Source organism: Fringilla coelebs, assembly GCF_963513975.1.
Source record: "Fringilla coelebs genome assembly, chromosome: 4".
Taxonomy (NCBI): Eukaryota; Metazoa; Chordata; class Aves; order Passeriformes; family Fringillidae; genus Fringilla; species Fringilla coelebs.
The window spans coordinates 32,744,040-32,769,321 of NC_140032.1; the positions used below are offsets into that span (position 1 = coordinate 32,744,040).

At 38.2% G+C, this 25,282-nt stretch overlaps 1 protein-coding gene across 1 annotated transcript; it reads right to left on the reverse strand.

The window, feature by feature from the left end:
• Positions 1-1,777: 1,777 nt before the first annotated feature.
• Positions 1,778-25,176, reverse strand: LOC311152733 (trafficking protein particle complex subunit 11). The gene is made up of 29 exons (XM_084204040.1): positions 24,779-25,176; positions 23,620-23,789; positions 23,118-23,188; positions 22,149-22,263; positions 19,751-19,850; positions 18,940-19,013; positions 18,620-18,716; positions 17,675-17,808; positions 17,212-17,359; positions 16,664-16,757; positions 16,220-16,299; positions 16,010-16,088; positions 15,874-15,928; positions 14,700-14,845; positions 13,576-13,637; positions 13,341-13,473; positions 12,630-12,760; positions 11,979-12,134; positions 11,295-11,482; positions 10,942-11,090; positions 9,285-9,406; positions 8,504-8,623; positions 7,995-8,060; positions 7,739-7,895; positions 6,084-6,192; positions 5,740-5,831; positions 4,719-4,852; positions 4,181-4,348; positions 1,778-2,725 (listed from the first exon to the last, which is right to left on the reverse strand). The coding sequence occupies exons 1-29, from the start codon at positions 24,983-24,985 to the stop codon at positions 2,681-2,683; spliced, it is 3,402 nt and encodes a 1,133-aa protein (XP_084060166.1). The 5' UTR covers positions 24,986-25,176; the 3' UTR covers positions 1,778-2,680.
• Between the last annotated feature and the right edge of the window lie 106 nt (positions 25,177-25,282).

Genomic DNA, 25,282 nt, shown 5'->3' on the forward strand with positions numbered 1-25,282 from the left:
CCTGAAAAGACATGAAGCAGCAGAGAAGGTTTAAGGAAGGAGGTGCCTTTGAGATTTTTTTTTTTTCTTCCTTTAGACACTTCTTACTTTAGACACAGTAACCTCAAACCTGAAGGAGGGTCCTAGCAGAATATTCTTACCCTCAAAGGGCTTCCAGTCTCCCTGGTGAAGACAGAGAAAACATGAAAATAAACAACTTGCTCATTGCTCATTAGGACATCCAAAAAGAAAGCTGGTAGAACCCCAAACTCCTCTATAAATCAACAATCTGAGAATACTTCATGCAAGACCCTAAAAATGAACCTAAAATTAAAATCTTCCCTTGAAACCTTCACTTTTCCTTAACTCCCTATAACTAGAGTTCAGTGATTGGGAGCAATGAAGAAGGAACAGAATATTTTCTCCACTCCAGATTTTGCTTTAGGCCAGATCAGAGAGGATGGGAAATTTTCTTCCCCAACTAAGCACTGGGATGGGACAAGTTCTCCCCCCTCATGCACCAAGTAGCATAAAAGGGGAGGAAACTACAGTGCTAGGGCTGTCTCCAGCTCAGTAGAAGTTTGAACATGTTCATCTCAATCTTTTTTCCCTGAAAGCTATTTTTAAACTTGTCTATATGTAGCTTCTCTTTTCTTTGATACTTAATTAGTTCCAATTAAAATAGACTACCTTTATGTAGTATACATTGAAGTGTGAATGGTGCTCATCAAAATACAGTAAATAATAAAAAAAAATTGCACTTACACTGAAATATATGTGAATATATCTCCTTAAGACTTCCAAAAGGATTTGGGTTATGAATCACAAACATTCCCCTCAGCATTAGAATCTTATGAGTCAGAAAGATAGTCATCATTAATCACTTCTTGAGCATTTTTAACAAGGTGGCTCCTGCTTGCTGCATGTTTTCATTCACATCAGTCATTTACATAGCATAAAAGGTGTGCCTAGCACTTTAGAGACAATTAGCACAAAAATATTTGCTTTGTAGTGTTTACAGCTATAGTAAGATCATATAAAACAAGAAAGGATTCCCTCTGCAAATGAAAGGAGTTGTGACTATGGCAAAGTAGCAAGCTTTTGCCATGGTGTGGGATTTGCCTGCATCTCTGTTTTTCCATATTATTCTTACTACTCACAATTTAAAGTAGGAATGTATTTACACAATTCCCTTAAGACTTCAACATTATTGTAACTATGAAAGTGTTTTATGTCATTCCCTTTCTCAAAGGGATAAAAACCACTGCTAGACTGTTTTGGGGGTGGTGAAAGGCACCCAATTCTAAACACTTACACTACTTGCATCAACATGTCTTTTAAGAAGCAGTAACAGAGGTGCCAGCATTGCTGCAACCTGAGTGACTACTTAAGAGAAAAAAAATATCTGGAAAAGAAATACATTTTCCACTCTTAAAAAAAAAAAAAAAAGAGGGAAAGATAAGATACCTATTCTGTGACTGCCACTTAGTTCAGTACATTTAAACCTTCCTTATTCTTTGCTTAATTTGTTCTTCCCAGCACAGTTTGGCAGTCATCTTATCCCCATCTATACATTGGAGAAACCCTCATAATACAACTACCTCTGCACTCCATGGAAAAAGAGTGTATCTCCATACATATTTTTTTCAGGACTTCACTCATGCTTTCCTTCAAGTATCCACAGCTGTTATTTTGGACCTCAATGCCATAGATGGATCTATCAGTGCACAAGTGAGATCAGAGTTACAAAAAAACTGTGAAAGCAATGCAGTTAGGGACAGTTTCAGAAGTACTCTGTCACAAGCAGTTTATTAGAACTTCACTTTGACAATAAATAAGGTATTTCCCAAGCAATCAAAATGTAATTATTTAGAAAGTTAAACAACGCAAATTTTCACAATGCAATTTTTTATATATACATATTTTACTGTACTTTACACACCAGTTCACCCAGAGCTGTACAACAGTAGGATGTTTATTCTTCAAATTCACACAGCAGGAGAATATCAAGATGTGTCTTTAATCTGGAAACTGTGTGTAAAAGTAACCCCAAACCACACCAGCTCCAGGTTGGATAGTCCAGCTGGCATTGGCTGAATCTCTGTTCTTTAGACTCACTGCTGAATTCAAAATTGGATGTATGGCTTACCCAGGAGAAATAGTACCTTTTGAGAGTTATGGTTTTAAAGGACTAGTAAGCTGCTCAAGTGCAACAGCACGATGTAACCATTTGTAATTTACAGGGCTACTGCACATCCTGCTTTGTCTTCAACACAAGGGGCACAGGACAAACTTCTGTAAAAAATGATAATTTTCAATGTTGTAAATCTCTAATAGTAAATACAAACTTTGCACTGTTAACTGTGAAAACATCTTTCAGGCTTGGTCAAATGAATTAGCATTTCTTAAATATTCAAGACATTTAATATGCCTCAATAATACTTTTAAGAGTTTGACATTCAAAATTTACTTCAAAAGAAAGCTCCCGTTAAATAAAGCACCAAGATTTCCCCACATGTTTATTTCTTAAAGAAAGTCTATGAAACACTAGCTTTTTTTTAAACATTAGTTCTGCTAAGAGTTGTAATTTCAAAATAAAATTTAATTCTTATGGTTTGATCAAAGCCTTGTTTCCAAAGTGAGCTTTACATATTCTGTGCAACATCCCATTTCTTTAAGTGCAGAGGTACAGGTCTCAAAGTTATGCAGCTGCAATTGACTTGTCATCTGCTTGACGACCCTGAGGCTTTAAGGAAATAAAGACAGAGAATTAAAAAAAAAAACCCAAAACAAAATAAGCCACCCAAACCAACTTCTCTCAAGAATCCAAACCCAACCAAAAAACCCACACCCAGGCAAAAAAGACAGACTTCTAGGAAACTAACTCTGCAATCCACTGTGTCAATGTAGCTCTGGAACCCAAGTGTAGCATTAAGCTATCCTACTTCCAAAGGTTTCCAATAGGGGCACAAGCACACAGGACATCCAACTGAAATTTCACTTTGGCCCCTGGAGGCCTCAGCTCCTCAACTGCCCTGGTAAATGCCTTCTCCACACACATCTGCACAGCTTAGACAAGGCCTGGCTGATCAGAGCTCCGAGCATTACTGCAGTATAGAGGGCTGATAATTATCAATATGTAAAACAGAAATTAGACTAACAGTTTCTTGGAGAAATTCTAAACAGTATCACTAGAGATAGAAGAGAGCAAGGAAGAAGTTCTAAAGATGAAAAGGCATTCTTACAATAATGTTTTCTGATGTTCTGACAACTCCAAAGCAAAAGCAAAGAATTCTGAAGCTTGAGAGTCCAGTGGAGTTTTATGAACACCATGCTTTTGAGAAAAAATGCTTCTTCTATTTTCTTAGGAGGACGCCCTGACAACCAATCTTGAAGAGCCAGTGGCTGTCAGCACACAAAAAATAAGTTTTGCCTGTCTCTTTTGATTAAAACAAAATTGAAATAACACCAGGCCAGTTTCCTAGAAACATGGTTACATATTTCTGAACAAGTCCATCTCAAATCATATAGACAAGTCTTTGGGCTCCTTGCTTGTTAAGAGTCTGAACAAAAAGTGAACAAAATCTTCTGGAGACAGCAGCAGCGGAATGAGAAAGTACTGTTTTGGGCAAATGGATTTAAATGATTCTTAAAAAGTAAAAAGATCTGTTTTTCATGGCATGATTGAACTGTGTTCAGAGTTATACCACCTATGAAAAAAAAAATCTACACTGATTCACTGACAGAATGTGTTTTTAGAAGTTATTTAGGGATGTGTGGGATGGCACAGTATCTCTGAACTTAGTCATAAGGGTTGCTCAAACACTTTTTTCAGAAGTGCTATGAATCAGTATTAAAAGTATTTGGTTACTTAGTTCGCTCTACTATGCTCAAAATAGAGGCAATTTTAAAACTCACTTTACAGAGTCAGACATGGAACAGAACATCAGGGACATGACAAGCAGATTCAGTTCATTCACCTAGTGGTAACCAAATGCACTGAAACAGATTTCCTAAAGATTTTGGCTGACAACACCAATGCACAACACAAGATTTTTCAAAGCAAGTAACCCCGTCACAAGCTGGACATTTTAGTCTGCTTAGAGACACTCAGCTGTGAACACAGCTGGGGTAGGTGTCCCCAGAATCTGAGCAGCCCCAAGGGGAGCCTTGAAACACAAGTGACTCCTCACAGCCTTACCTTTACAAAAATGTGTGTTGGGATGAAACGTCTGAGCAGCGTCTGAGTGAAGTTTGGGAATCGCAGCAGGTTAACGTGCAGAGAAGGTAACTGCTGATAGCCAGCCATCAGAGGATAGAAGTTATACAGCATCTCCTGCTGCGAGCCAGGAAGGATCCGCAGCCGGATCTTGAAAAAAGAAGAAAGAAAACCACAACCACAGGTAAATTCTGTGTTCAACAGCTCTGCCTACTTTCTATTTATACACTGGTTACTTTCTGAAGCTGGAAAGAATGCAACTAATTTCCAGTTCTAGTTAAACTACTGCTTCTATACCAAAACACCATGTTACCCATGAATAACATGACAAACAGCTCCTAGACAGGCTTCCATCTAGCCCTCTTTACAATGGAGTCTGCATTCACATATTCTTCCAGACAGAATTTACCATACTTTAAAGATCTAAAAACCAACGAGTTTATCCTCTCTGTGAGTCTAATCAACATATCCACCACTACCAGATAAACCAGCAGGATCAGTAGATGTGACAATTTTGTACCTGTTTAAGGCCAGAGAACATGAAGGCATCACTGGGTTCCACGGACACCTCCACATCCTGGACTAAATTGGTCTTATTTTGCAGGTGATATCTCACAGGCAAGGACTCTCGGACTCGACCAAATGATGGCAGATCTTTGGAAAGAAAGTAAGTTATCTCAAATACAAAATACACCTTCAAGTTCCACTCAAAAAAAAAAAAAAGTCTATTGCAAGAAGTGGTGAAAGATTAAGAAAAAAAGATACAAGAACTAGGCATCTAAAGTCCTTCTCACAAGAGTTTTTAGAAACAGATTAAACAACAGAACACAGCTCCATTACAGTTTTTCAGTACCATGTCTCAACATCTAGTCACAAAACTCCCAGCTGCTAACACTGCCCAAGAATACTAACTAGGAAGTCACTTCCCTTGCTGCTGACTACTTTCAGCTTACCAAAATCTAATCAGATACTGTCAGGAAGCTCCTTCAAAGAGTAACAGGATAGGAGGATAGTGGAAGAATCTCAGTACAAATGAAACCAAGCCAAGGAAAGCACTGAAATGATGTGTGTTTGGTGGGCATTTCAATCCCCCTCTGTTCTTGTGCAGGTGAAGTGCTACAAGAGAAGCATTTCACCTGCCAACAAGCATCTCCAGCTCTCCAGTCTGTTTCTTCCTGGGATGCACCCAGAATGTGGGTGGATGAAACAACTGTTGCCATAGGCATCTAGAGAAACTTACTGGGAAGGCAGCATCAGCAGAGCTAATTCCAGTCTCTGTGCTGCCACATAACACATGTTGAGTAATTATGTCAGCTCCATTGACAGCTTTTAGGAGAACACATTTGTGCAACTACCTACCTCCTCTTCCCTTCAAAGGGAAAGAAGAGCAAGCCTTGATGCAGTTTCTTTCTCTAACTCCATAATATTCAGCACCACTTTTCTGTATTTTGCTACAGTAAATTGAAGCTCTGGGTGCTGTAAAAATTTTGTCAGTCTTTGAAATTCTAATTAGGACATGTATGTTGCCAAATTAATATTACCTGCATTAACATGGAGGGGAATGCTCTCTACAATCACATGTGGCAGAGTGATGACTGTGTTAACAACAGGTACACTTTCCACAGGTGAACTTCTGCAGGCAAAAGTCAAATGCAGACCATGTTGAATATTATACTACATAAAGTATCAAGTAAGTATAACAAACTAAGCAGCAATTAGTAGGTCCAAAGTCTAAACAGTGCTTGTTACAGGAAAATACAGAACTTTTTTCTTTGTTTTTTGCACTCCTCTGCACTCCAAAAAAACCCAAACCCAACATCTCACTATCATTCCTAAAAACAAATCAGCTTACTTCCTCTCCTTATCAAGGCCAAGAGATGCTTACCTCTTCCAGGAAATTATATAACATCCAGTTGCCACTCCACTAGCATTAGTAACTGGAGGACATCGAAGGCAAAAGCACTCACTGGCACTCTCACCTGTCTGTAAAACAACTATCAGCAAGATTTTGTTTAAAATCAAAGCATAATAACAGCCTAAGCCACCAAGCCTAGAAATGCCATATGACACAAAGACATTGATACAGCCAGAAAGGCCTTTGAAGTGCTTTGCAAAGTATACCTACATAATGTATAAATCCAATAGATTGGGAAGTATCCTAATACATGAAAGGTTAACATACACAAATATATGTCACTTTACTTCATGAACAGCATTATAATATCTTTAATGCACACACAGAACAAATCACTGCAAACTTACAGTTCATAACCACACACAAAAAGCAAAATAATGCCAATTCAAATTCTACAAGACATCAGCATAAGATGCCTCTGATGCTTGAAAATTAAAATTAACATGGACACATCCCCTCTCCCTCTGAAATGGATGAGGGCACAGGAAGAGAAGGAATGCAAGAAAAATCTACTGGCTTTTCAGTGAAGCTGAGTTCTCACTTTTTCTTTTTTTTTTCCTCCACTCAAATAAACTAAAAAAAGAGAGTGCCTTTACATGTAGAGAGTGTTTTTTAAAAAGTAATAAGAAAATAGGTTTTGGTCTTTCAAAATTTATCATTAATATTTAAAAAACCCCATCAACAAAAAGATGGAGAACTGAATGGCTGATACCTACAGGGTTCCTATGTCCTGGCACTTAGCTCTTTCTGAGCATCAGCCAGAAGCCATGAAGCACAAAGTGCCAGAGCTGAAGATGAAATATCATAGTTTGAAGACTAAAGGATCTGGGGAATAATTGCTTTTTGTCAGGCAATCCTTGAATCAACAGATCAAGTAGAGCCTTGCAAGTCCTTGATTACATGAGTCAACAGACACCCAGAATACCCCACTGCATCCACAGTTTTGACAGAAGACAAAATTCACATCTCTGATGCCACAAATGCAAAGACAGTGTTTTGTTGGAAGATGTTGGATCAGCTCTACTTTTAAGTACTCCACTTATTTAACTTCAAAGCTAACACACAGCAGTTTTAATGGCTGAGATCTTCAAGATAACTTTTTTAATGCAAATAATAAGTTACTAAACTGTGGTAATATTAAAAAAAAAAAAAAGAAAGATGGTTACTACCGGTTGTTTTTTATAACCTACCCTTTCTAGCTTCACATTTATCAGTTTTGTGACTGCAATCACTGGCCTTTGGACACTGCCTCTATCACATGGTAAAGTGCATTCCAGAAAGTATATATGACCCAGAAACACTGGAAATATTGAGTATTTTTTGATATGGATATCTAAAAAGTTGCATTTCAGAAGTATTTCAGGTGCTTTCCCTCATGTCTTTTATAATTAGAATTTTCTTTACCATCCACCATCCAAGTCTATTTAGTTGATCTAGTAAAGCAGAACTAAATTCTAATGTATGCTGCTGTCCAAGTTGTATTCTGACAAGCAACTAGAGTACTAAGCAGCTTTCTTCCACTTACAATTCAAGAAACAAACATTGTTTAAGGTGTCCCTCTTTATTACTCCCAATTTATGCAAAAAGCATCCTCCTGATAGAGAACATACTCTAAGAAAACTTACCATTCTCCACATAAGATTCCAGTTGATCTACTGGGGTCATGGAAGCTGATAGCTGCAACTTGCTTGTTACAATAGTGAGAGGCCAAGGAGAGGCACTCAGGATGTCCGTCATCAGCAAAAATGGTATATCTGCAAATACTCTGTCCAAGTGTTCCAGCTGTCAAGACACACACAAGCTCTGACTATTTCTAACGAAACGGAACGTGACTCCAAAGTGCTGTGATTCCAAAACATGAACAACTTTTCAAACACATACCTTTGTGGAGACAAATTTGACAGCAACATCAAAAGGAAATACTGTGTCTATGGTTACAGTTTCATCCTTTAGAAGCAACAAAAGGGATGGGAAGAATAGAGGGAAAAAAGTTACAGTCAACTTAAGGCCAGGCTATTGAGGTCAAAGATTATTAATATAAAGTTACTTTTAATTGTTATTTTATTCAAGTCCTCCCCAGGGAAGAACATATCTTTAAAGATATTTATGAGCAAATATAGAAAACTTTTCTTCTGGTAATAGTTATAGAACTATATATATGCTATAAAGGATCTTTAAAGATATTTATGAGCAAATATAGAAAACTTTTCTTCTGGTAATAGTTATAGAACTATATATATGCTATAAAGGGCTACCGTACTGCTGACTTAGCATTTATTCTATCTCCTGGAAAGGTTTCTAAGATACTCAAAATTACAGCTTTTAGAATATTTCTTGTATTTCAGAAATTTTTCTGTATAAAATGCAAATAGTGCATCTTTAAAACCTACCCGGTGACACCTGCAGAGGATTTCTTTCCCCTCAACAACAGTGTTGATTAAATAAGAAATGTAAAACAGAAACATTCTTGCACCAACTGTTCCACAACGGATGTATATTGGTTTTTCCAGCTGCAAAATAAAAGAGACTGTGTGAGCTATATCTAAACTACATTAATTACATCTAGAGCTGTCCAAAAGTTGTTAATCATCTGATTTGGTCCAAGAGGGCAACAGTAGAATGGGCATTATTTTGACCATAATGTATCTCCTAGAATGCACAATCCGGATCATGCAGCAAATTATTTTAACCAGAGTAGCACAACTCCAACTGCTTCACTGGATTTGTTCCAGATGCTCGTCTGTTACTTAAAAATATAAAAAAAGAACCATAACTGTGCAATACATGACATAACCAGCTTCTAACTTACTAGTCACAACTTCAGTTTAGTGCATATTTGGTCCTCTACCATCTTGACTCACACTTGCTGACTATTATCCACTGTCCGTTAAGCAGTGCATTTCATTAGCAGTTGAAGTTAGCCTCCTTATTTCATATCTCCCAGCTGTATCATCAAACCCAGAACATACCTTATTCTCCAATTTAGTCCAAAAGATGGTCTCATTAAAGGAATACTAAACTACATGTAAACAGTAAGCAAAATATGCCACATGCATTTGATTTATTGGTTCAGATACCAGAAAGTAAACTGAAGTCTGTCTAAGGGAGTCTTTTATCAGTTGGTCTCTATTTTCTTGAGTGTGATATAGAAGTAAGGTTTTAAGCCTTCACCTTTTCCCCTGGTTGCAAGTCTCCTACAGGGATATCAGGAAGCAGTGCAGGAAAGGAGTCATCACATGCATCTGTTCCATGAAGAGTCACCTGAGTTTTCTGAGTCAGGTTAGCATCTTGCCCTAGGATTAAAAACAGTGTTCATATCCACACAGGCTTACGTCACTAAACCATGAAAACAATAACTTTAAAAAAAAAAAAAATCATCTATAAAAGCAATGCATGAGGAATTAACACAGTTCATTTTGTCAAGCAAGAGAATCTTTCAAAAGTACCAGCAGAAGACAGATTTGAAAACACCTCAAAATTTTCCAAGTTGAAGCATTTGTACCCTTGCAAGTTTATTGTTACATCTCTTTGGGCCAGGAAAAAAAAAGTCTCAAAAATCAGAAATCATATCTAGATATTCCCTACCATCTATGTAATACAACAGGATTATGTGATCCAAGTTTTTCTTGATATTCTATAATGAAGTAGAAAGGAAGTTTCACTGTTCTGTGATTCTTTTGTTTTCAAGAACATGCTTTAATGATTTCACATATTTTGAAAACTTTTCTTTCAAGTTGGTGTTGAAAGTACATAAAAAGAAATGTATAGATGTTAAATGACACCATTCTTCAGTCAGAGCTTAACTAGAATAATGGCATTACTGCAATTACATGGGATAATTTTCAAAGCAAAACAAGCTACATCTTGCCAAAGAGTTACTACTGTGGAAAATACATCACCTTCCCTTTAAGTGAAATGTCAGATTTCAATTGCATATCCCATGTTAAAGAGATTAGATCAAGCAAGGAAAAAAAAAAAACCTAAGGAAAACAAAGACCGTCCATTAAACAGTACTTCAGGAGCCAAGCCCAAACATCCAATTAAACAAGTTTCAAGAATACTCCAGTGACTTTAATGAACCATACAACTCGATAGAAAACAAGGCTCTATTTCAGAATACACAGAACGTATGGCATCCTATATACTAGTGACTGAAAAAATACTTTTGTCGTTCAGGATAATTGCTACAAAGATGAATACTGAGTATAACATTTGGGTTTCACACACTGAAAACTGTCAGCAATATCTACATAAAGATAGCTAGGACACAGACATACAATGTATGCATTTTTTTCCCTTTGCTTTCTAAGAAATACTGCTTCAGTGCTCCATTGTTCCCCAAATTTCAAGTGGTTTAAAAACCAAACCATGTTGTCCAGGGCAGGGAAAACAAAAAAAGCAGCATAGGTGTGAGAGAAACCCCACAAAGTCTATGCTTAGAAAATATTTATCTAGCACTATCTAGTGCTTTCAGCTCGGCAAAAAAAAGATCTCTGTCTGGGGAAAAGAAAACTTAAGTTACAAGAAAATGGAATAAAAAGTCAGAAAATAATATAAAAGCTTCTGTGTTTTCTTTCAAACTTGTAGAGATTTATATTCTGAAAATACCCACGTAAGAACCACAGACAAACAGTGGTTAAAATTATCATAACTGAATGAATCTGTTAGCTGTTATTCTTATCACTGGTATTTCATCATTTCCAACTGTTCACTTTGGTTTGGCTTTTAATTACTGCGAGAAAACAGTTTACTGTATTTCTCTGCATTGCATCCACAAAAAGGAGTCAATTATGAGACTGCTGGATTAAAAGAAAATAACCCCAAATACCTGGCTTTAAACCTGCTGTAAGCTTGACATCTTTGGCCACTGTCTCCTCATGTGACTGGACTGTCACAATCAAACAATACATTTCATTAGTCAGGGCAGGAGGTTCATGACGGAGCTGAACAGAAATGTTCGGCACTCTAGAAATAATCCTTTAAGAGAAAAGACTCAGTTATTGCATCTTTCTTAAATAACTCGCTTTTAAGCCTAGTTTAAAGGAGGCCAAAACACCCTATTGTATAAGAAAGTTCCCACCACTGATGGCCTATTAAACTAAGAGAAGGGAGACTCCTGAAAAACAACATGATGGGAACAACTCAATAAAAAAAGACCAGTCTGGAACCCCAGTTACTCACATTGTGCTTGCCTGAATGGTCAAAGTGTCCCAGTGCACCTCATTGTCTGGAAGCTTAGGTCTTCGCTTGAAGGACCGTGCTGCCTGCAATGCTTCTTGAGAGGAGGAAGCATCTCCCCCTCCTCCTCGCCAGTTCAGAATCACACAGCGGCCAGATTCACTTCCCAGGATCAAATCCACAGAAGTGATCTGATAGACACAAATTTAAACACCTATTGGTGAGTCTTCTGATCAGCTGCTGTAGGAATGTAGTTTTGCAACACAGACAGACATAATAAATACATATACCATCAAAAAGCTTCTGACAGCTTGGAGACTGAGGACCTCACCACCCCAGGATTTCATTTAATGAAACAGCAGTGGAAAAAGTATCCATGTTCAGGTACAAGCCGTGTAATAGGATGCAATTTCCTACCTTCCCATAGTACTATACCACCACTCACTTTTTAAGTATTGCACATATTTTTAAAAAATGATAAAATTTTCTTGAAACAATTCTTCAGTTTTTGTGGTTCTCTTCATGTTTTGTCATTGTCAATAGTTTCACTCACTTTTGATACTCAGTTTCAAGAGTTCAGACATTCAGAACTGCAGTGACTTTTTAACTGGTGCTAGATTAGGGGCACATTGCAGTTTGAGTTAACTGTATGTAACAGTAAGAAAGGTACAAAACAAAAGGACAAACCTCAATCTTCTTTCCTACATCTTCTGTTTTTGCAACAAATTTAAAAGAGAACTTTCTTGTTTTGCCAGGCACTAAGCACATTGTTCCTTGTGATGACTGTTCTAGAATATCACTTTTCTGATAGGCTTCTTCTACAACACAGTATTGATTGTAATCCTACAATGGAGAAGTGGGGAAAAAAAGTTGATACATTCAGACAGAAGACATCTTTAGAGAGTAATGGCAATGTAGCAAATATTAAGGCTCTGTGACACTGGATCAAACTGTATGGGTTTTTCTGACTTTTCACAATAACAAAGTTAAACTAGCAAGGAATTACACTGCAATTCTTTGACACAAGACATCCATTATATTAATATAACTTCACGAATCAGAAGAATAAGACATTAAAATGATCCTTCTGAAACTTCAGCAAGCTTCATAAAAAAACCTAGAAATGACAGACGAATTAATCAGAGTCTTATCCTAGTACCAATACATTTGTCAAAAGCAATAGATAATGCATTAAAAACTAACATCTTTCAGCTTAACTACTAACATAATTTTTGGCAAAAACAATTTTTTTTTTAAATGTTTAAAACCAATAAAATGTTATTCCATTCTTATTATCAGTTTCTATCACTAGGTCAGAGATAGATAGAACACCGGTACCTGATTATTGAAACTGATGCAGAGCTTAGAAAACCTGATAGGATGAGGACAATCAGCTCTCAAGTACACATCAAACTGCACAGGAACATCAACATGAAAACTAGGAGCAAGAAATTTTGCTTTGCACTGTACTGGAATTAAAAAGAAAAGAAAAAGCAAGAAGAAACAAGAAGTAGGTATTAAACAAACTATAACATTAAATTCCAGAAGCACACTCCTGAAATGATTGTGGCAAGAATTGTTCTGTGTATACTCTTACAACTCTGTTTTGCAAGTGGATAAATTTGGCCACTAACACTGCCTGCCACAGAACGCCACTTCTCAGCACTTGGCCAAAACTTTTACACCGGAGAGGAAATACAGATGTCCAGCAGAAAAAGGATAGTCCTGTACACTTGGATGACACTCATGCCCCCTTTTTAATGGTATTACTTTGCACACCTTCTGCCCTCTTTCCTCAGAATCCTACTTCACAGCACACCAGAAAATCAGAAATATTTCAAAAATCAGGGAATTCTTTAGTAATCCATATCCCACATAGGATATCCCTGACTTCTCTCATTATTTTTTATCTTGTTGATACAGAGAAGGAACAGAGCAAGGCTGGAACACTGCTGTTAGTTTTAATACATCTTTCATATTTTCATCCTAATTAGTTATTTTCAAGGTAAAACTACATCCAAATTTATGATCTGGTGTCTTCTTACTTACCAAATGGTATAAAATCTTGGACTTCTATTGTAAAAATATTACTGCCTGCCAAAGAAACACGGTCAGCCCACAATTTCTGTGATGCTTTCACAGCAGCAGTGTCACAATCAGGTTCAGGATCAGGGCTTTCATTCTGTATGCAGGCAAAGGATTACAAAGAACAATAAAAGGAGGTTACCAGACACTGACCACTCCTAGGATTATTTGAAAGGATAATAGGAGTTCTGCCACTTACCATCAGAACTTTTATGAGGTTTTTTTCTATTCGAGATTTCTGATCTTCTTTGAGAGTAGATGCTAATAAAGAGAACAAAACAAAGATTACAGGACAGAAGCAAGGGTCTTTACTTTTTTCTTAACTTAACAGTAAATTTTCCCCTCAGATTGCATCTTTCAAATAACACATTCCAGAGGAAAAAGAATTCTAACATCCATCTACCAGTAACATAGGACATTCCCATTTTAAATGTTTCCTCTTACTTTCACTGGAACCAAGTAAAATATTTTTTTATTAGACAAGTATTTTGCAATTTATTGGAGCAAAGCCTCAGAAGAATAATGCTGTTATCTCCTTGTTGTTTATGTTTAAAAACAGAAGAAAGCATAGACAAGTCTGGAACACACAAAGAGGCCAGCTCAGATAATACTGGAAAAAAACAATTTCAAAAAAACTTCTTCCTGACACCTTCCTTTCACAGAAGGTGACAGGAAGAAACAAACACTACTCAAAATAAGCACTCTCTTTCTTGAAGAAAGGTGGGTTTGCATCATTTTCTATTCTTCAATACAAAGCAGAGTAGCCTGACTAGCTCTAAGAAGATGCAAACCCATTACCACTGGCACTAATAGTGGCATTAGCAATTTAGGGCCCCAAAGGATTATTTCTGCAATGTCAAGGAGCAGGCATTACACGGACCAGAGACTGTGGAGCCACCCTATGCCACATTTTTCCCCTAAAACAACCCTCGTACATATTTTATCAGCAGAGTTCTAGAAAGATTCTTGGAGAAGTATATTTGGGATATTGAAGTCCAGAAAAATTGTGTTAGGTTTGTTACTAGGAAAAATGTTTTTCTCTTTTAGCTATACTACCATTCTTTGCCATCCCAAAGCGCAGAAGTTCCTGTTACATTATTTGAACAGTCTCAAATAAAGCTCTGCATCTCAGATATCCTAACATAGTCTATTTGAATGCAATGAGTTTTATAATAGAAGAAAGAACTCAACTCCCAGTGTAGCACAGAAAATAGTGAAAATCAAGCACAAGTACAGTTATTTTGTAGTCAAATAATCTGAAGTACAGTAAGCACTGTGTCTGACAATGATTTGTCATGTTTCAAAATATTCAGAGAAGAATACCTCTGCCCAACAGCTCTAAAGAGTATGTGATATAATCTTTCAGCTGGGCCATCAGATATGAACATTTGAGTGCTGTTGTCAATATGGAAGTGAGGAGGGTCCACCATCCTTCGCTGCGATAATCACACATAACATAATCCAACAGCCTGTAACACAACAAAGTTGAGAGGAAACAAGTTATGCTCATCAATATTTTTTAGAAGCATGCATTTTTTTGGTATCATTAATGCAAAATTCATTTTCACTGATACAAATGCTACATTAAAGTCTAATGTTTATACAAGGCAATGCTTCATCAAAACCAACATGAAACTGTGATAAGGAAACATTTGTTCCCTAAATTTTCTATTTCTAAATAGAAAAAATTTCACAAGATGACAAGAAAACTCATCGGTCCTCACATAAAGAACTAGCAAAATAGCAACTGGACTGAAGTGCCTTAGTCCAATATTGCATTAAAAATATGCCTTACTATTGAATATGCAGTAAGTATTTAGAAAAACAAACCTAACTCCCACAATAAAGTCCCCTTCCAAACTGAAGAAATTTAATGTTCCTTAAGCCAAGATGTTTCTTTTCTTTCCTATTCCCCTTCCAGGGTTTCAAAGGTCCACAACATATGCATCAATCTTTATCAGGCAAAACCACACACCTTAATATGTTCCTCATACTGACCACTGTTTCCTGTTCCTAGCAAAGCAGTAATTTTTTTAACTCTTCTCAACTATTTAAGACAAGAATTTCTGCGTACTTCAGAAAAATCTACCTAACATAAACAAAAAAAATGCTTGTTCATAGAACAATCAGACTTGACACAAATTGATCTGCTTATCCTAGCCTATCTTCCCTTCCATGTAAACTCCACTTACCTACTAACAAGTATATACATCTCTCCTACTTCAAACAAGAGAGACAAACAGCACTCAGTGAGTTGGAATATAGATAATTTGTCCAATATGGTAAATTCATAACAGCTCAGAGCTCTAATAACTGACTCAGCTGTTTTAGTTTCTTTAATGTAAGTGGGGTTCACAGACTCAATAGCTTGTGCTTCAACCACAACCAGATACAAGGAGCATCTCATACAAGCTTCCAACATCATTCCATAGAAATACGACATGGGGTCTTAGAGAGAAGGCAGCAGGTAAAAGAAGCAATCATGAATGATACTCACTTCAAAGCTTTGGCATAATCTTTAGCATAGTAATATTCTTCTCCCATTTGAACCACTGGAAAAAAAAAATCCAGATCACTACTGAAAGTCTTTGCAAAATTAAATTTAAAAAATGCATCTGATAATCTATACTCACTCAAATGACTTTTCATTCTTGGACATTTGTACTTCTTGAACTGTGCGACAGCGTTACTCAACAAAGTGATTATTAGCTCCTAGTGGGTAAAACCAATATCATTATATATGGATAAAACCAATATCATTATATTACCAATATCATTATATATGAAAACATTAGGGTCATGTTAAAACAACAGATTTTTTTTTTTTAAAGACTAAAACTTACTGAGTGAAGAACATTTTTCTCTTTTAGCTGCAGGGATAAAATCCCCATCTTCTCCTTTTCAGGATCAGAAAGATCAAAGCCTGCATAAGACAATGAAAAAATCCATGAAACTAGAATTCTGTCCAGACCCAAAGGGAACAATTTATACCATGAGCAATATGCAATGCAAGCTTCAGCTCAAACACACTCACACATTCTATTACTTCACAGGCAACTATACCTCCCTAGAAGGGAAATTTCTACAACACAACTATCTTTCCCCATGCTTTTAAGAATCTACACAAAATCAGCAAATTACAGTAAAACCACCTAGTCTTTATACTTTAACATTTTAACATTTTTACATATTTTAACATTTAAAGTGTGTATGTTAAGACAAATCAGCCCTTTTCTAATCTGATCTCAAATAAGGATTCAAGCTCATCTTTCTGTAGAGAAACATACTTAATATTCCTTGCCGCCATGGTCTTTGCCCATAGAAGTCCAGCACTCCAGTTTGCGTTTCCAGGGGATCCGGGTTGGGATATGGCACAGAGGACTGGAAATTCAAATACAGTAATTAAAAGGCTTCCTGTTTTGTTTTCTGCCAGACAGGTGTTAGAAAAATATTAAAACAATACCCCCCCATATCCTAGTACCAATGCTCTTGTTTCTCTGCTTCCTGTAAGTCACCAGACACAGTGCACATATAAATATACTGGGAAAACAAAGTCAGTTCTCAAGTATCCAGAGATGCAAAAATATATTTAAAAAATTTTTTTAAACATGTCAGAATTATTTGTAAATAAATAAATAAATACTAATGGATTTGTCCTGGGGCCACTTTGTCCACACATTACAAATACATGTAATGTTAACAAGCATCACAAAGACACATATCCTTTCCTAGGATTTCATTTACACATATTACAGATTGTTCCACTTCCATTTAAGACTACATAGGGAATTCGCTATGTGGTTAATTACAAAGCGTTATTCCCCTCCCAACTTACATCATGATTACATAGCATACTTGCTAGTTGTTTCCTTTCCTGTGCATAGTAGGCTGCCTGCTGGTAATAGAAACCTGGATTCTGAGTTTGAATTGCTGTCAATCCCAGCTTAATTGCTTCATCAAACAAGTCACCAAAAGCCTGAAACCTGTTAAAAAACCATTCATAACCAAGATTATGTATAGAACAGCAATATGAACTGAAATGTACCCTACAAATAAAAGTTCTGATTACTCAAGACAGATATTATTTCTCTGAACTTTTGCATCTAAGTTCTATGGCTGCATTTGCTCATACTCTGTTCATTCAAAGTGAAAAGCAGTCAATGATCAACGCAAAACAGAACAATGGTGTATTTTATGTTCTTGTGTATCTTAGAAAACTAAGAACTGGTATCTTGTCTATACAAGTAAACCTTCTGAAGGTCACTGTTTTGCTAAAACACTACTAAGCAAAAACATACTGTTTAGACATCCAGGCAGCATGCTCAAAAGCCAGTTCTGCACTTCCTATTTTTTTCTTGCATAGGTCAATATGCTTCCTGAACTGTGCAATAGCGTCCAGTGGGGTATTATGTTGAAAACAGAGGCGGCAGATCTAGGAAAAGATAAAAGTAAATTGAAAAACCACTGTTACGCTGCTAAGGATTAGCATTCAACCCCACAACTCCCCCAAATAATTCTACATATATCTGAAGGGCAAAAATTGCATAAAAAACAAAGGAAGAAAAGTTTATGGTTTATATCTGTAAACCATAATGTACTACACCTGAAACCATGTGGTCCTCTATTTCATCTAATACTATTTATTATCCCCTTCTTGCCCAAGATATCAACAGAAGAGTGCATAACTCACTGCCAAATATAGCAGGGAACTTCAGAGCCTCGAGAAAGATCATTATTTTGAAGCCTGCACTCCGCAAATGGAATTTGATGGGATACAACTCCAAGATTCTTGTAATTGGTGGGATAGTTTTGCTTTACCTAAAAGCCCTCAAAATGCCACAAAAGTATGGACTGATTCTTAGAGAGTTACTTTCTTCCCCCTAACAAACAGTAACTGAACTAAATTGGCCTAAGCTTTGCAAGAAGACAAAAATATTCAAGGAACAAGCAGTCCTGGTGTTCATTCTCCCTGCACAGACTGAGAGTTAGAGCTTAGTTTTTCAGAAGACTGCATCTCAAATGAACTCAAATCCTTCAAGATAATCCCAAACTTCAGCTAAAAATCTTTCTTTTGTGTGGAATTCAGCAGTCTCTGCAAGTCTGAGCATAACTGGTGTTCCAATGATAACCCTTCTAATCATTTCTGTAAAAGCAATATAAAAGTGAACTTTACAACTTCTCCCCATAAAGCTGCATCAATCTTTTAAGTAACAGTTGTCAAAGACTAGAAGTACAGTTGTTACCTTGTAATTAATAAATCCTGCCATGGTCTTGATTTCCAGCATGTTTGTTTCATGAGCCCTCAATTCATGCACAAGATTATATGCAGTTCTGTAATTCCTATGCAGGAATAATTAGAGTTAAATTACACATGATAATAAAGTTCTAGAAGAGGACTGCCAACAGTGAAAAACAGCCTTCCAACCAGAGCATCCTTCCCAGTGAAGAACTTGCCCCTTACCTACATGTTTAAATAATTTTGCATTCAGGAAAATATTTGTCAGTTTATGGCTTAGCAGTAATTTGGGGTAGAGAGGATGGGGGAAGATAACATGAGTCTTACTTGAGAGCATTCTGTGTATCCTGTTTCAGCTCACTGAAGAAGGCTATTTTGAACTGGTGTCTAACAAACAAAAGCTGCAAAACACAACCAGTGTACATCATTCACAAACTTCCAAACATACTTTGTTAGCTATAAAGAGATACAGGTGGTAACTTCAGAGGTTTACATAATACAGCACTTGACTTGAAAAAGTGTGCAACTGTTTCCTAATAGTTCTGTCTATAGTTCACCATGACACAGCAGTGATCTTTCAATAAATTTAATCCATTTGAAGCCTGTTGCCCTGGTACAAGGGAGAAGCTTTGTAACACCCCAAAATCTCTATGCCAACAGAGCTGATTGTGGTTTGGAGCTCACCACTTGGATTCCAGCTTCCAAGAGAGCAAAGCTGGCAATCGCAACAGAACATAATGTGCCTGAGTGGATTTGAAAAGCAAAAGTCAAAAACTGAAATCAAGCGCAACTCTGAGTACAAAATATCTAAGGGAAACACATCCCACAACTTAAGATACTACACTCAAATACATTAAACCATGTAGACAAATGGGAAGTTTTTATTTTTTTAATTTGAGAACTTAATTTTGCCCTGCAGCTCTTCTAAGAAAGATGTGAGAAAGACAAATGTAAGAACAAAACCAATCAAAATAAAAGTTTCAATTGCGGAAAATAGAACGAGATTTACTTCCTATACTAAGAGAGGATATCTCAAATTGGAAGTGAAGAATAAAAACATTTAAGTAACAAACACTTATTTTCACATTTGAAGACACAATATAGCTTGCACAGTATTTCAAAAATAGGGTAACCTTACCTGATGAGTGGTTTTGTTCAAGAACTCCTTATGAGATTTAACTCTTCTTATTTCCGTATAATAGTAAGTCTGTGCATGCTCATAGAAAGCATTTTCCAACCTGCAACAAAGTTGCTCATAAGTGTCACAAAGTTTCTCCCATATACAAAGAAATTCTTAAGTTCTTCAAAAGAAGTTACTTTTAACCATGTTAATTTTCGCGTTGGCAAAGGACCTTGTTGGCAAACTCCTCTAAGTCACCACACAGGTTAACAGTCTGCAGATAAAAATCTTTCACAAAAATGCTGTTGATAAGCAGAACAAGTAAGTTGAGAGCTTTATATACTAACTTCTCATATAACAAACTCTAGTATTTAATTTAAGACAGTCTCAGGATAAGCTGTTCTGATTTTGCAAGGTAATAGGAAGATGAGAGAAGCCCTTAAGTCAAAACGAGAAAACCCTGCTGAGGCTCATAGAATACGTCTGAACTGCATCTGTTTGCTGGACTGTGGGGGAAGCAGTGAAAGGAAAAAACAGCAGTAAAATTTTGAGGGTACAGACTGGGTCTCATCATTCTGTCCAAACATCATCAGCTACCTCAGTTGCAGAGGTAACAGTGAAACTTGTGAGCAAGAGAAATAGCCCACAGCAACTCACATGGGGAGAGGACAAAGAGGACAAGCACACCAAATGCAACATGAGACTGAGGAGGATCTAAGGAGCATATGTTGTATGACCAAGCTGTAAGGAATAAAATCAACTAGAACAAGATCAAAATCTAGGAGAGGAATACATGCAACAGCACTGACACATGCAGGAAATAAAGGCTGAAGTACCAGTTCTGTTACTATAATCTCAATTTAGCAGAGAAAAAAATATGAAAAGCTGGAAGTAATGGTTACTTTATTTTGATCAATTCCAGTGGCAGTTTGTGAGCAGCATGGATACAATAAGAGCATTAATTTATGTTGAGAATTATACTGTTTATATATAAATATGAGGGTGAGAGCAGAGTTAACCTCAGACTGTGACCCCTCTTCTCCCTGAGAATACATGGAAAAATTAGAACTAATTATTATAAAACATGATTTCACTAGTTTGAGCCCTTCTTTTTAGAGCTACACAAAAGCGTTTACCTTTCCTCAATTTGCTTTTGAAAGGCCTTCCTAAATTATTTGAAGTTGTAGCCCATGCAAATATCAAAACAGAAGGCACAAGAAATGTATAAAATGAAAAAGACATAATATTTGCAACCAGAGAGATGCCACTTAACATAAACAGAAGGAGAGAACTACATGGCCGGGGAGTGGAAGTGGGAGAAAAAGCAAAAGCCTGTCAAGAGATAAATCTAAAAACATAGTTGTATGGAAAATAATTTCAAACCAGCAGGCCAGAAGTAGAAATGCCCAACTTTATTTCTACCTGGGGAACATCTTGGGATACCTACTAATATTTCCTTAAAAGCTCTGACTGTCATTACTCAACCTCACATAGAAATGAAATTGTGTGGAATTCATCAGAATAACCTGAAGAATTCCAGCACACAGGCAAAATATTCACTGCTGGTCTACAATCAGTGCCACAGAGCATTCATCTCAACCTATGACCTCTCAAATTCTCCATTAGAATCATGGAATTGTTTAGATCAGAAAAGACCTTTAAGATCATCAAATGTAACTGTCAACCTGTTACCAAGTCCACCACTAAGCCCACCTACTGTCCCTATACATGTCTTTTAAGTACACCTTCAATGGTGACTCAACCTCTTCCCTAGGCATCTTGTTCCAATGCTTGATAACCCCTTTGGTGAAGAAATTTTTCCTAATATCCAATCTAAATCTCCCCTGATGCAACTTAAGCCATTTCTTCTCACCCTATGGCTTGAAGGGAAGCCCTGGGGAAGACACCAACCTTTTCACTACAGTCTCCTTTCAGGGAGTTGTAGAGAACACTAAGGTGTTCCCCAAGCCTCCTTTTCTCAAAGACCCCAGTTCCCTCAGCTGGTCCTCATAAGGCTTCTGCTCCCAACCCTTCACCATTCTGTTGCCCTTCCCTGGACACACTCTAGCACCTCAATGTCTTTCTTGCACTGAGGTGCCCAGAACTGGACACAGCATTGCATGGATTTCCATCCACAATCTCCACTGAGCCAGCAGAATGAAGGCTCTCACTAGCTCACTAGCACACCAATAGTCTAACACTGGCATGCTGACCCCAGGTTTATTTTCAGTGAAACTGGTTTTATCCCTTTCCCACTTTAAGTCTAGTTTAAAGCCCCTTCAGTAAGCTCTGCTAACTCTTGTGTGCAGATCTTTTTCCCCTTTGAGACAAGTGTTCACCATCTGCTGCCAGCAAGCCAGGTGCCATGTAAGCCAACTCATGCAAACAGAGCAAGACAGGGGTTTACAACACTTACCTTATAATATAGCCAACAAGATGATCAGTGTGGGGAAGTACAAAGAGTGATTTTCCAGAAAGGTCACAAGCATTACATAAAGCTGCAGCCCTCTCTGATGCAATAACATCTTCCCCTAGTGAAGTCAAGGAAAGCACAAGTAAGAGGCATGTAGTGCTGCAATGTCAAACTAGTTCTAAAAGCTTAAAGGTCAGGTTACGAACCTTAGGTAGACCAAAAGGTCTAAACAGTATTGAAAAATCTAATAAAGATAAAATCAAGAGCACATTCTTTCTTATTTCTTTCAGAGTACTATGTGCTTCATCCAGCAGAAGACATGCAGAAACTTTCTAGCAGTTTTTAGCAAAAAATTACAAGTCTGATGTAAGTTTTTCATCTCTCACAGAATTTAATATCCCGTGTCTTGAGAAATACAATAGCATCCAGGAAAGACAAACACATACAGCAGGCAGCGCAAAAAACAAAAAATGGTTTGCCAGACACTAGAAAGCACACAGTAGCTCTACAGAAATGTAAAGTGCATCATATTTCACAGTTCCAAGTGACTCCAAAATTTTATTGATTAAAACCAAGTTAAGATGTAAGACCTCTCTGGGTACCAAATAACTTTCCTCTAAGTTCTCAATGCTTTTACTGCTTTTCCTGATCTCAAGCAAAGTTTAAAATGCAACTTGCTTACAAGAAGGCAGGTCAGATGTATTACCATATAAGCCATCTCTGATACTGTGTATCAAAAAATGCACTTGAACTTAAGAGGAAGAAGTTGGGGATAAAAGTATCAAACGTTTAGGGTCAACTGTCCTGAATGCTCTTTTTATCTTACACCCCTCTGCAGCCACAGTGCATTTGATGAATGTAGATGATATCAGATGAAGAACCACAGATTATGTGACAAACCAAAGTCAGCTCAGTCCACTGGGCCTTCTGAAAAATGAGAACTCCACAACTGTGCATAGAGTTTTCAAGTACCTGGAGGCAATGGTGTTTTTTTCTGAATCAAAACCACAGCAACTTTGGTATTTCTTCCCTGCAAACTTTGCCTAAAATAAAGACAACATAGCACAGTGTCAAGGTTTTACTTCTTATTTCTGAATAACCAGAAAAAAAAAAAATCAGTCTAGATGGAAGCACTGGAAGAATGCTACACACATGAAAAAGACAAACAACACAATATGCTCCATCATTCAGAAATTGCTCTCTTCCTTCTTTTGGGACAGAACAATTGTGCTGAGTTTAGCAAGTAAAATTTCAAAGGCTGTTTTTACTTAAGTAAAACAAGTAACGGCTTTAGAAATAAACCATTTAAAAAGTTCTTTATTGTAAGTTGCATATTAAAAAGCAAAGGTCAAGTTCCCCTCAATTTATGTTTCAGAAAAAAAAATTTGTGTGTTCTAGAATGCAAACTGATTCTGCAATTCACACTTACGTTAGCTTGCAGTACATTATGAAGCAAGTGGAAAAAAAAATCTACCTGACAATTTCAACTCGAGTAGCACACTCCAACTGTTTTTCCTTCCACTGTGGCTCATCCCAGTCCAGTTCATAGAATACCACCACAAGTGCTGGAACCAAATTCAGGTGTTTGTTCATCCAACCAGTCTTCAGGATTCCTTTTGGAATATACCACTCATAGGATGTCCTCTGAAAATATTGAGGATATTGAAGCAAGCTACAAAATCTATTTATAAATATTTACAGCATGAGAAAGGGCATATCCTCTACATTCTTGTCACTTAGTATGTTTGTCATCTTGCCTTTAACATTGTTCCCCTCAAGCTTTTGCTTCCTATTAAGCCATATCCCTCAATAGCTCAGGCATCAGGGCCTGATGCATGAGATATTAGCAGCAAAGAACAACAGATTCCAGGGAGGCTGGAGAAGAGGGTCAAGGAGCAAGTCTCATATACTGCCATGTATGAGAATATAGGCTAGTATGAAATACTAGGCTCAGTTGAAAACAGTGGTCTCAAAACAGTGCAAGGACACACCAGTTTAGTCTTTGTCATTGCCAGCATCATGGAATTATGTAGTTTTATAATAGTTAAACTCACTGACACTGCAAAGCAGAAAGAACAGCAGAGTTATTGCTTCTGCTGTGTTTCATTCAGTTAAAGTGAAATGTTTAGTAAAAAAAAAGCTTTATAGGTTAGGTTAGAGATTTTTTCAGAATACATTAAGTATCTAGTTTCTCCAAAGTTAAATTTTGGGTTTCATTAAAGCTCAAATTTTACAAGTCACCTTAATGCTACGTAGAAGAGTAGGAAGCACTTTAAAAAGTAAACCATACGGGCTTTCTTTCTCTGCTTCTGGCTCGTGAGCTAAGGCACCCCTAGGCTTCCTATGCAGCCAGAGCGCTCCATCACAACGCCCTCGGCTTTCCCTTCGCCCTCACAATTTCCCTAACTTGAAGCTCCCACGCTTCCCTCCACCACCGGGGCAAGAGGCAGCCGAGGTCCGGCAGAGCGCGGTCTAGCCGGCTGCAGCGCAGGCAGACCGGAGCACGGCCCTTCCCCGCCGGGAGCCACCGAGTCGCGCACCGCCGCTCCCGGGGCCGCTCCTGCTGCCCGCTGGGGCAGCGGGCCGGGACCCCGCCAGGACGGGGCGCAGCCGGGGCCGGCGCCGCTCGCTACCTTCGTCCTGCACTTGGGGTACTCGTGGTCGCCGGGCAGCACTTTGAAGGAGATGGGGACGCGGTCGGCTCTGCGGTTGGCGCAGAAGGCGTCCCACACGGCGCGGTGCACGGCGTTGTACACCACGTCCAGGCCGGTGAGCGTCACGAACGCCATGGGCCGGCAGCACAGCTCCACCGGGAAGTCCCAGTGAGACGGAGGGGTCATCCTGCGCCCGGGACGGCGGCCTGCGAGGCAGCGGGACGGCGACGGGAGGGCGGCCCAGGCCGGCCACAAGAGCGCCCCGCTGTCCCGGGCCCGCGCTCCCCGTAGCGCCGCTCACTGCGGCGGGATGGAGCCGGGAGGCGCCGGGAAGCGCCAGCTGGGAGCGGCCGCGGGTCACGGGAGGCGGCACGGGCGGGCCGCCGCCTCAGGAAGCGAGCGCCGGGCAGCGTCGGAAGGGCAGCGCCAGCGACCAATCGGCGCCTCCGCTGCCCCCTTCGGACCAGTCAGGAGCGCCCGCGC